Source organism: Ictidomys tridecemlineatus, chromosome 6 (genome assembly GCF_052094955.1).
Source record: "Ictidomys tridecemlineatus isolate mIctTri1 chromosome 6, mIctTri1.hap1, whole genome shotgun sequence".
NCBI lineage: Eukaryota > Metazoa > Chordata > Mammalia > Rodentia > Sciuridae > Ictidomys > Ictidomys tridecemlineatus.
The window spans coordinates 77,470,896-77,483,624 of NC_135482.1; the positions used below are offsets into that span (position 1 = coordinate 77,470,896).

At 33.5% G+C, this 12,729-nt stretch overlaps 1 protein-coding gene across 17 annotated transcripts in view; it reads left to right on the top strand.

Moving 5' to 3' along the window:
* Caprin2 (caprin family member 2) overlaps nt 1-12,729 on the top strand; it is a 45,552-nt gene that overhangs the window by 8,658 nt on the left and 24,165 nt on the right. For 16 of the 17 annotated variants that reach the window (XM_078014951.1, XM_078014948.1, XM_078014947.1 and 13 more), the window contains 6 exons: nt 2,413-2,499; nt 4,349-4,587; nt 5,738-5,820; nt 8,197-8,364; nt 9,721-9,764; nt 10,797-11,474. In XM_078014951.1, the coding sequence (XP_077871077.1) occupies nt 2,413-2,499; nt 4,349-4,587; nt 5,738-5,820; nt 8,197-8,364; nt 9,721-9,764; nt 10,797-11,474 (1,299 nt within the window). Of the gene's footprint in view, nt 1-2,412; nt 2,500-4,348; nt 4,588-5,737; nt 5,821-8,196; nt 8,365-9,720; nt 9,765-10,796; nt 11,475-12,729 lie in introns of those variants that run through there. The other variant, XM_078014964.1, reaches the window with a different exon arrangement.

The following is a 12,729-nucleotide window of genomic DNA, read 5'->3' on the forward strand; positions in this document are numbered from 1 at the left end:
TGCTGAGAAATCAATCAAATGAGAATTATAAAAGACTCATACCAGAGCTTTAAAGAATGGGATTGACATCACTGACTTCAATTAGAACTGGTCTAGTGGAATGGTAGAAGCAGAATCCAGGCTGATGAGGTCTGAAAAGGAAATAGAGATCATCAGTTTGGAAATTTGTCTGAGACTGGAAAGAAGTGGTTGCCAGAGAGGAACTTTAAATTTTTCTATTTGGGGATGTCTTGAATTTTTTTTTTTTTTTTTTTTTTTTTGTGCTGAGGATTGAACTCAGGGACTTGTGCATGTGAGGCAAGCATTCTACCAACTGAGCTATATCCCCAGCCCATGACTTGGACTTTTTAAATGCTGATTTAAAGCATCAACAGAGAGGGAGAAGCTCTGTTAGAAAACTCTAAAGAGAGAATCACAATACGGATTTCTTTGAAAGTAGAATTAAATATGACCCAAGGCACAGGTGGAGAGAATCTCTTCTACTCTGTGAGGAAAGGACTGATGTACATTGGGTGATAGGAAGTCAGGTGGCTCAAAGCTAATACCTTTTGGGAATGGATTTGAAGTATTCCTTTCTAGATTTATGTCCCTCTGAGGATTATATGCTATGGTTTTATTATTTGCCCATTCATGTTTCTATAGCAGGGAGGCCACGTTATCTTTCTATTATGAAACATGGTCCAAACAGAGTGTTGCATCAGAGTTATAATACATAATAAAGCAAGCAGCAGAACCACCTCTCAACTGGAATAGTACATTGTCAGTACTATTGAAGTTCTTACCCAGTATTTTTTCCTCCCTGTAACTGTGATCTTGAAACTCTCTCCCCACTTTTAATTTAATTTTTGTTTATTGCCCTTAAATCTGTGAGAGCTACTTTTTGCACTTTATAATTAGTGGTATCACACTATATATTCTGTAGTTTTCCTTTTTCACTCACTATATTTAGTATTTTTCTATCGATGCAAGTAACTGTATTTTATATTTTTCTCTTCTTAATAGTAATGTGTAAATAGATGTATTTTGAACAATTCTTTCATCAATCTTATGTATATATGTTATTGAGACATGGGAGAAAGATTTTTTCTAGGATGTATACATATCATTGGGCTGTAAGGTTTGCCCATAGTTAACTTTATGGGTAAAAATGTTAAACTGTCTCCCCAAATTATTGTACCAATTTTTACTAATATTGATGGTACAAGGAGTTATTAGTTTTCTATAACTTCATAGGAACTTAGTATTATCAGACTTTTCCCAAAAGATTATTGAGGCATAAGATAAGTGTCACAAAATAAACTTATTATAATTGCACAATTCAGTGATTTATACTAAATTTGTGGAGTTATGCAATTATCACTACAGTCCAGTTTTAGAATATTTTACCCCCTAAAGTCCCCTTTTGTGTCCTGATTTGTTTCTGTTTCTATAAGCTTCTCTTTTGTGAACATTTCATATAAAATAAAATTTTTTGCATTTGGCTTCTTTTACTTAGCCTAATGTTTTTCATGTTTTTCCATGTAATAGTATGTATAGTATAGTATTCCACTATAAGGCTACACACATTTTGTTTATCTGTTTATCAGTTGCTGGATATTTAGATTGTTTTTATTTTGGGCTATTAAGAGTAATTCTGTTATATAGATTCATACATCTTTTTGTGGACATGTTTTCATTTCTTTTGGGCAATATCTAGGGGTTCAATGCTATACTATTTTAATTATTGATAATCTATTTGTCTTTATCTGGTTTGGCAAGTTCTCTAATATTTTTTTGTGTTTCATTGAAACACAAAAAAATATTAGAGAACTTCAAGTTAAGAACTTCAAGTTAAGATTCAAGTTAAATTATCATGAATAAAGTCATTCTTTAAAATAAATTGTGTTCATTTGAGAAATCTTAAACTTGCTCCTTTAATTTCCTGTAGGATATTGTTTGCCTATTAATAAATAATTGTTTATATGTATTTTCCACAATATCATAAATGTCTTGAGGTCGCTCATTGATTTCTGTGATGCTTACTGTGCTACTGTACATTTGATTGATGAATGAATATTTATAGGAAAATCCTATAGGCTCAGTGCTCTTAAAACCTGCAGGCCTCTCTAACCTTAAACTTCATAGATAGGGTAGAATTAGGGAGTCTGATTTCTAGTATTAAATTTGAATTTCTAGCATTAAAGTGGAATTTTTACATTTAACTTTGTATAACTTTATTTAACTTTATAATTTTTACATTTAACTTTATATTGCTTGTTATTTTTCCTTAGGTAAGTATTTTTCAATGTGTATATAGTAAATGGCTAGTTCATGAAATCTTAAATCTCCTCTGCTGTATTTAAGGAACATTTATTTTTACATATTTGTACTTATATGGTCACAGAATTGATGTTTTCTTATCCTGTGTGGTAGGAAGCAGTAGAGAAATATGAAGAAGTGCTACATAATTTGGAATTTGCCAAGGAGCTTCAGAAAACCTTTTCTGGACTAAGTCAAGATGTGAGTATGTCTTTTTTTGCTTTTCCTGAAACCAGTTTAACCACCTTGAAGAAATGTCAGTATCTAATAACAATGTTTGTTTACCATCCTTCTAATTTCTGCTGATATTATATTGGTATTAAAGATTGAGGATAGTTAATACTTTTTTAGATTTCTGGAGTCTCAAGGGAACACAAATAGCACCTGAAATATGGGACACCATAAATAAAGCATTGGTTATTTAATTTCATCGTGGAATCACAGAAATCATTGAGAATAATTTTGACAAGTATATTGAAGATAATTTTTGAACATATGCCTATAAATTTACACATTGTTAGTTGAACATTATTTAATAAAGGAGGAAATATAGAGTTGGTACTCTTATTGAGGCATGAAAATTATTATGGAAAATTTGTGATTCGTATTAAATTAAGTCTGGCCTTGTAATAGTTAAGTTCTCTATGTTGATAATACAAACTTTTCAAACTTTTATTTTTATTATTATTTTTTGTGGTGCTGGGAATTGAACTCAGGGCCTTGTGTATGTGAGGTAAGCACTCTACCAACTGAGCTATATCCCCAGCCCCTCAAACTTTTATTTCTGACGTATTTAGTAGTTAATATAAAGTTTTAAGCATTCCTTAATGAAATACTCTTCACTATTTCAGGATTTTAGCATTAGAAGTTCCTTTAAAGGTAATGTTTCAACAATTGAGGAAATTAAAAAAAAATTGATTCCATGGGGAGCATGTCTTATAGTCTATGTTTTTGATATTTTTCCTTTTTAAAAATTTCTTTACTGTTCCTTTGGCATGGGGGGGGGGAAGAAAAAGAAAAAGCCTTTGTAATTGTGAGATGATCTCTGTCCCTGTGAGAGGGATTCATCATTCTAAGTCATGGTTCAGAAAATAAGTTGTCATTCACTACTATTGATTTGGAGTGGTTTATTTTGTATAAATTCTTCCTTTCCAAATTGGTCTTCAGTTGGAAGATAAGAAAAATGTAACCTGATTTTTGAGTTTCCAATAAGAAATATGCTTTCATTGGTTTTTCATATGACTGCACACTGTCACATGAAGTCAGGTGTGAAATTTTCTGTTTATGGTGTCATGTTGCTGCTCAATAAATTTCAGATTTGGAGCTTTCAGATTTTGGATTTTTGAAAACCCCCAGTTAAAGTATTTTTCTTAAAATATTTGGCCTTAAAAGGCTTGATATACATAATAAGAAAAGGTAAAATCTGGGGCTGGGGTTGTGGCTCAGGGGTAGAATGCTTGCCTAGTATGTGTGAGGCACTGGGTTCTTAGCACTGAATATAAATAAATGAATAAGATAAATGTACACTAACATCTAAAAAAATTTATACATACATATATATATATATGTATATATATATATATGTAAAATCTTGAAATAAGTATGGCTATCAGTGATTAGTATTTTAGTTTGTATCATGGTATTTTTAAAGACACCAGGTATATCCTGGAGTTGGAAGTCAGATATTTGGATTCCCTTGTCTCTGGTTACCTGAGACAAACCAGTGAATTCTTTTTGGTATGGGGATTGAACCCAGGGGTCTTAATCACAAAGTCACAGCCACATCCTCAGCTCTTCTTATTTGTTTTGAGATAGGGTCTTACTAAGTTGCTTGGGGCCTTACTGAGGCTGGCCTTGAACCTCCTGCCTCAGTTGCTGGGTTTATAGGTGTGGGCCAGCACACCTGGCAGTGAGTTCTTTAACTGGAAAAGGAGATGGCTTAAGCAATAAGATTTATTATCTAATCTCAGCTATTTGGAATTATATCTTGTAATCTTTGAATAGCTAATGTGGGTGGTGGAGAGTTGTCATTCAGCATTTGTTTTCACAGCTACTGAAAGCTCAGAAAAAGGCCCAAAGAAGGGAGCACATGCTAAAACTTGAGGCTGAGAAGAAAAAGCTTCGAACTATACTTCAAGTTCAGTATGTATTGCAGAATCTGACACAGGATCATGTACAAAAAGACTTCATAGAGGGCTTGAATGGTGCAGTGTATTTGCCTTCAAAAGAACTTGACTACCTCATTAAATTTTCAAAACTGACCTGCCCTGAAAGAAACGAAAGTCTGAGGTAAGCTAATGAAAAGTTTTCCCGAAATAAGAGCCTCATAGCACTTTAGTATATATTAACAAAGAAAACATTAATTTGATCAAACATGGAAAACTTTGGCGTTTGATAGATTGTCCAGAAAAAAAGTTAGTTTGAATGTGTTAATGTGCTTTTTCATTGTAACAATGTTTTAAAAATGTCTGATCAAGTTTTAACCCCATACAATTATTAACCATGATACTAATTATAGACAGTTGAAAACTTTTTGTCTTTATCTTCTTATTCCTGCTGTACTTAAATAGAGTAATAAAGTTTAACTTCGTCAGTATCATTAAACTTTAAAAATGAGACTTATTTGACATGTTTTTATCCTGTGAGCAAACACATAGATCTGATAATGTAAGTTTTACAATCAACAAATTTGGGCTAATTTTTTCCTTATAGTTAGCCACTTACTATTTTTGTTTAAATAGAGTAAATCAGTTAATAAATATATCTCTATGCTTTTGCTTTGTTAAATACACGTTATCCCAACTTTGTTAGTCATGTTAAAGGAGAGTCAGATTTCATCTGTTACTAGAAATCAGCCTTATATCATGAAGGTGCCCAATAAAACTCTTAATTACCTGTAGATAGCTATTTATCTTTTTATTCCTAGGTTGATAATTTACCCCATCACTACTGTTAGATTGCTTATTGTTACCTTCTCACTTTGGTGGGTCCAGGGAATGTAACATACTTAAGTATGTGAAATGTCAGCAAAATGTAATTTGAAAAATCAGCTGCTGTCTTTAAAGTTAAATGCAGCTTTTATTGACTCCAATTCATTTTTCTTTCATCTATGAAACTTGCTTTATAACTAATGATACCTTGTGGGCAGTCTTAAATTCTTTTGGTCTATTCTTTGATAGTCATATTTGGTAAAATCTTTATTTTTAGTTGATTTAAGAAAAATTTCTTATTTTTGAAATCTGTAAATGGGAATTTTACCCCTTTAAAATTTCACCCTTTATAAAAATTTCACTTTTCATTTCCAATGAGTAAAATGGACAATATTAACATTCGACTGTCTTGACTGTTAATGGATTATACTGCATGAATTGTACTGCTCCACATATATATATATGTGCTTCTAAAGCCACTTTGTTCTGCTGCTGCTTTTCCTTGTCAGTGTTGAAGACCAGATGGAACAGTCATCCTTGTACTTTTGGGACCTTTTGGAAGGTAGTGAGAAAGCAGTGGTAGGAACGACATGTGAGTTTTCTCTACTCTGGACTTATGCAGTAAATACTAAACTTTATGTCTAGAAGTTTAGTATGACATTGAGGGTCTAAGCTGTGTCAGTCCATCAGAACTTACATGTCTGACAATATTATATTCATTGAGAAAATAATCCCTTCATTCAGTTCTGTTAAAAGCAGCTGTTATGTAGTCTTACTAAAGTGGAACTAAGGGAAAAGTTTGAAGTGGCAAAGCAATGTGATTTGAGAATAAAAGTTAAGTAATAGTGCTTGCTTCAATACTAGCTTGATTATTTTGGGGTTCAGTTCTCTATTCTGAGTGGAAGTACCTGTTCTATTTAAAAATCTTAAAACCTTGACATTAGTAATGCATGGATTTATCTACCAGATTAGCATAAGAAAATATGAACGGTTTGGTTAGTCTGTTGAAGCACTGTTTTTTATTGATTTGAAAATTATCTGGAGAGGGAGTAATTCCTTTTGGCTTCCTAAATATCTATTGGTCAAATGAACAAGCACAAATGGATACATGTGATGTACATATGTATGTAGTTTCCCCCCACGCCCCAAATCAAGGATATTTAACCACTGAGCTACATCCTCAACCCTTTGTATTTTTTATTTTGAGAAATAAAACAACTCACTAAGTTGCTTAGGGCCTCACTAAGTTGCTAAAGCTGGCTTTGAACTTGCAGTCCTTCTTGAACTTGCCTCTGCTTTCCAAGTTGCTGTGGCCACTATACCTGGCAGGACATAGCTTTTTATAATGGCTCAGAATAATGAAAACTTACTGGAAACTAATAGACATTTTTGTTAATTGTTTAACGTTTAAGTTAATTGCTTCCTTTTTTTAAAAAAAAATCCAAGTATGTATAATTATTAAGATTTCTAACTCAAAGTTTAAGTCACAATTAAAAATTTATTTCTTGAGTGGGGTGTGGTGTCATGCACCTGTATTCCTGGCTACTCATGAGGCTGAGGTAGGAGGAATGCTTCAGTGTGGGAGTTCAAGGCCAACCTGGGCAAAAGTGGGTTGCACTTACTGTATGACCAAACATTGATACTTCTAATACCCAAGATGAATGAAAACCTTATGTTCATATGAGTACTTGAACATAAATGCTTATGCTAGCTTTATTCATAATAATCCCACAGCCTAGATGTTCATCAGCTGATATATCAATAAACAAAATATCTAGGGGCTGGGGATGTGGCTCAAATGGTAGCGCGCTTGCCTGGCATGCGTGCGGCTTGGGTTCGATTCTCAGCAACACATACAAATAAAGATGTTGTATCCGCTGAAAACTAAAAAATAAATATTAACAAAAAAAAAATAAACAAAATATCTATACAGTGGAATCCACTCAGCAATTAAAGGGAATGAACTATTCATATGTGAAATATAGATGAATCTCAAAATAATTATGCTTAGTGAATGAAGCCAGACAATAAATGGGTACATATTATATGATTTCACTTTTATGAAATTCTAGGAAAGACATAATTAGATAGGCTGTTGGTTGCTGGAGGTTGGGGAAGGGGAGTAATTGCAAAAGGGGCATAAGGAATTTTTTGGGTTTATGAAAATGCTTTATATCATGGTTCTAAAGGGTGGTAACATGACTATATATTTGGTAAAACTGTACTTAAGATAGGTTAGTTTTGTTGTTTGTAAGCTATATCTCAAAGCTGATGAAAAAAGAAAAAGACAAAATCTATGTCATAGTTCTTCTATTAAAGGAATAATAGACCCAGATCAAGCATGGGAACTCTGTTTAGTTTGGGAATTATTTTTTTATTGGATATTTAAAATGAAATATTCTTTAGACCTATTTGTAGTGGGCAACTTTATCATATGATTAATGTGATGTGCTGCAACATAACTTAGTAAAATCTTAATTATGGAATTTTATATTTTCATTAAGAGATCGTCCAATTATGGTTTTACATTGGTTATTTTTGAGGAACTGTCTTTTACTTCTCCAAAGCCTTAATGGAGAACACAAAGCAGTTGCTAGTTGTGATATCTTGGCGGGCAAATGGACTTGTCTCTCAGTTCAGGGAATGTGTGCATTTGTGACAGTAGAGTCTGATTAGGATCTCTAATTTTAAGTCATTTTTCATATGGTGGAAATGGAGGCCCAGAGAAACTTTAGTAATTTGCTGAACTTTGAGATTCTAATCTTTAACAATTATATTGATTCAGCATAAAATAGAGATGGGCTGCTTATTACTTTTTATGGAACTAATTCTTTGAGTATCTCTATGTTAACTTTTGTAACAGTACATCAGTACTGTAACTAGGGTAAAATTAGGATTCCTATTCCTCATAATTTTCAATGAACTGTTAGGTTATGTGATAACTAAGTCCTAATTAACTCTTTCTTAGACAAACACATGAAAGATCTACTGTCTAAATTGCTGAACTCAGGTTATTTTGAAAGCATCCCTGTTCCCAAAAATGCTAAGGAAAAAGAAGTATCCTTGGAGGAAGAAATCCTAATACAATCAGAAAAGAAAAATCAATTATCGAAGACTGAATCTATCAGAGAGTCAGGTTTGTTAAAAATCTCTGGGATTGTTTATTGGTTTATATATATATATATATATAATATATATATATATATTTTTTTTTTGTGTGTGTGTGTGTGTGTGTGTGTAGTTGGACATAATATCTTTATTTATTTATTTATTTTTATGTGGTACTGAGGATCAAACCCAGTGCCTCAAATGTGCTAGGTGAGCGCTCTACCACTCAGCCCCAGCCCCAGCCCCTCTTTATTGGTTTCTTAACACTGCATTTTTTAAAAAAAATTTTTTTTGAAATGATTTGTCTTATTTTAATTCATTTGATTCTTTATGTATAGAATTCTTTTTTTCAAGGTAAGCCTGAGTTTAGAAAACATCTCCAGCCTTTGTTGCCATGATTTATAGAGCAAACCTTAAGAGAAACATTAGGTTATATTTTGTTCCAAGAGAATATATTGGTTTAACCTCTCAGTTAAATTACTACTAGTAGGATAATTCTGCTTAAAATTGTGCCATAAATATAAGTTATAGTAGAATCCAATACTGAGGTAGAATGAAAATTTAAATAATCTAAAATCAAAATACTGATTTAGGAACAAAATTGCCAAAATTAAGAAAGACAATATACTTCTCAAATTATTTTCCTGAGAAAGAAAGATTTTCAAGAAGAAGTTTGCTTTTGTTTGTTGAGGTTGAATTTATTAAAGCCTCTTTCAAGGAGGTAGTCCAGGTAGGGTTCTAGTGCCTACCAGTAAGATTAAAGTTATTTTCAAAGTTTACTTCTCCTTACTTCTAAGACCAGTGCTTCAGTATCTCTCTTTTTTTGCTTTCTTCTTGACCTTAAACTGACTTGGAAGAGGTCTTTAAGGGCTCTTTTTCAAAGCTGAGATGACTAATTTTTACACATAAGACCTGAACTATGATTCCAATTTTAATAAAGCTGTATTTTGGGTAAGAGGAGATAGTATTATTTTCAATCAGAAATAAATTTTTAGCTGAAACTTGACTTTAACAGAATGCTTTATATAGGAGAGCCACTAGCTTTAGTTAGAGACCACCTGCTGCTGTGTGTTTGTGTGTGTGTGTGTGTATGTGTGTGTGTGTGTGGTTCAACCCAGGCATTACACATACTAGGCAAGCATTCTACCACTGAGCTACATTCCCAGCCCCTCCACATGCTTTTGACCAATAAAGCAATAGTTAGAATCATTCATACAATAAATGTACTTAATTGTACTATTCTTTTTCTATTGTTCTTCTGAAATCCTCTGAAATATGTTGCCGGAATGAATTACAGTTGTAATAAGTTTAAAAACTTAGAATTACTTAGTATTTATTTAATATTCTTATTTAGTATTTATTTAACATTCTTTTATCTTCCCAGAGTCTCTCATGGAACTTGCACAGCCAGAGATACAACCACAGGAGGTAAGAGACTGAAAGATCATTTGCTGATGCTGTTTTTTCAGACTTTTGTATAGTGTTGTAGTTGTGAGCTAAGGCTCTGGAGCCAGACAGCCTGAGCTTGAATCCTAGCTCTGCGGCTTATTAGCTTAGTGACTTGGGCAAGATTGTTGGCCCAGCTGTGTCCGTTATTCTCAAATTTAAAATAAGGATAATAATAATATTTGCCTCATGGGGTTATTGTGAGGATCAAAGGAGTTAAATTACTTAGAATTTGGCCTGATACACAATTAGTGCTGTTAACTGTTATTGATGTTTTTATTCTTGTGTTAGAATTTAAAGATGTATGGTATTATGCTCTCTCCAGAATTTACTCACATTGTTAGCAGAAAAGGGTATATTTTTTTCCCTCTTTTAGATGTGACATTGAAATTTGTGGGCCAAAAAGAGTGAGAGAAGAAAACATAGTATAATTGATATATGAAGGAAATAAAAGAAAAGGCTGGTAATACAGGAAATAGAGCTAAGCAGGTTTTCTTATATGAACTATTTAAATTAAGGGAGTCAGGTAGGTAGAAGGGTCCTAAGGCTGGCAGAGGTGAAATAGCTTTGGTTAAAGGGCCTAAATCAAACAATTGTGGCACCAATTGTTCTTACCAATCTTTTTTTTTTTTTTTTTTTTTGGTTGTGGATGGACACAGTACCCTCATTTTATTTGTTTATTTTTATATGTGGCGATGGGCTTGAACCCAGTGCCTCATGCATGCTAGGCAAGCGCTCTACCACCAAACCACAACCCTGGCCCTGTTCTTGCCAATCATAAGTGAGTCCAACATAAATAGCTGCTTTTGGAATATCAAAGTTTATATTTCTGTTAATTGAGGAAAAAGGAATGAACAAAGAAGTAGGCCAGTCTTTTTAAGTAAGATAAGGACAGAAATTTCATATCAGCATGATGATTCAGACCAGTGGATATGGGAATACTAGTAGAGTTGAACATTGCTTTCAAGGTCTTGTATAAATTTATGACTCAAGCACATTATTTCTCTGGTTCAGTTTCTTAACAGACGCTATATGACTGAAGTGGATTATTCAGGCAAACAAGATGAAGAGCAATCTTGGGAAGCAGATTATGCTAGGAAACCAAATCTCCCCAAATGTTGGGATATGCTTACTGAACCAGATGGTCAAGAGAAGAAACAGAAATCCTTCAAGTCCTGGGAGTCTCCTATTAAGCCACAGGAGACACCAAAGCCTGCAGTTTCCTTAGATCAGAGGAAACAAGAGATTCCAAAACTCAGGTCAACTTTGCAGGAAGAGCAGAAGCAGCTGGAGATCTCTAAACCCAAACCACCTCCCAGCCAGTGGAAGCAAGAAACTCCTAAGTCTAAAGCAGGATATATTCAAGAGGAGCAGAAGAAGCAGGAGACACCAAAGCCTTGGCCAGTTCAGCTGCAAAAGGAACAGGATCCAAAGAAGCAAACTCCAAAGTCCTGGACACCTTCTGTGCAGAGTGACCAGAATGTCAGCAAGTCATGGTCCACTCCCATGTGTGAAGAGCAGGATGCAAAACAGCCAGGGACTCCAAAATCTTGGGAAAGCAATGTTGAGAGTCAAAAACACTCTTTAACACCACAATCTCAGATTTCTCCAAAGAACTGGGGAGTAGCCACAGCAGGCCTCATACCAAATGACCAGCTCCTGCCCAGGAAGTTTAATACAGAATCCAAAGATGTGAGTAGATCTGCATATTGGCTCTGTCAGTGGAGGCATAAGGAATTGTAGTAATGATAATTTCTTTTAAAAACAAACCCCTTGTAATATTAATTGAATACCCTTAACTCTCTAATGAGTTGATCTGTTATTTTTCCTAGGAGTCTAACTGAAGATGAAATTTCTACAATTATAAAATGTTAAGATTTAATGCCAATTTTTTGAACAGGTACAACACATATTTAATGAAAAGACATGAAGTACCTATATTAACATATTATCAAATATATTTCATAGAACCTTAATGAATTAGGAAGTTGTTATTTCTAATTCAAATGTGAGGAAAATAAAACAAATAAAATTAATTGGGTTGTATGAATCAAAAAATAAGTTACATAACTCAGATTTGAACCTCATTCACAGTGGATTTATAGTATTTCAGTGTGACTGAGCTATCAACACCTCTCTTAGATGAAATTGAGGAATATATTTATTTTAATCCTGAATAATGATTTACTTAGGACAGTTTTATATAAGTAATACATAGTTGTGACTGAATGTTTAAACTTAATTATGTACTCTAAGGCTTCAGTAGCATCTAACTTCATGTGATATCTGAATAACTTCACATTATGTCTACTATACTTATCGTAAATCTTGTCTTATTTATTTATTAATATAGGTTGATTGCTTTTTATTTGGTCTTTTTTGTGGGGCAGGGTATCAGGTATTGAACCCAGGGGCACTTAACCACCAAGCCATATCCCCAACTCTTTTTTTATGTTTTATTAAAGATGGTCTTGGTGAGTTTCTTAGGACCTCGATAAATTGCTAAGGCTGGGTTTGAACTCTTGATCCTCTTGCCTTAGCCTACTGAGTCACTGGGATTATAGGTGTAGGCCACTGCATCCAGCTACTCTTATTTTTTGATACATATTAATGTTGACTTTTTAATGGTACAGTATGACATCAGATAGTGGCTATTTCAGACAAGACCTTAATGTGAATAAGTGAATAATATAAATACTTGTCACAGAATGGGAGACTTGTTACACGGTGTATAGCAATGCTGAACCTTTTCCATGACAGAATAGTGATAACGCGTTGTTACATGCTTAGTTGGAAAGGTCAGAACTCACATGTGATTTGCTTTAGTAGCATAGAAAACATTCTAGTGTAGTTTTAGTTTTATTTGTGGAGTTTTCCACTGGGCACATGGGTGATCTTTTCTGACAGAAGTTACATTTTTCTGTATTTTTTCATTTGTAACACTGAG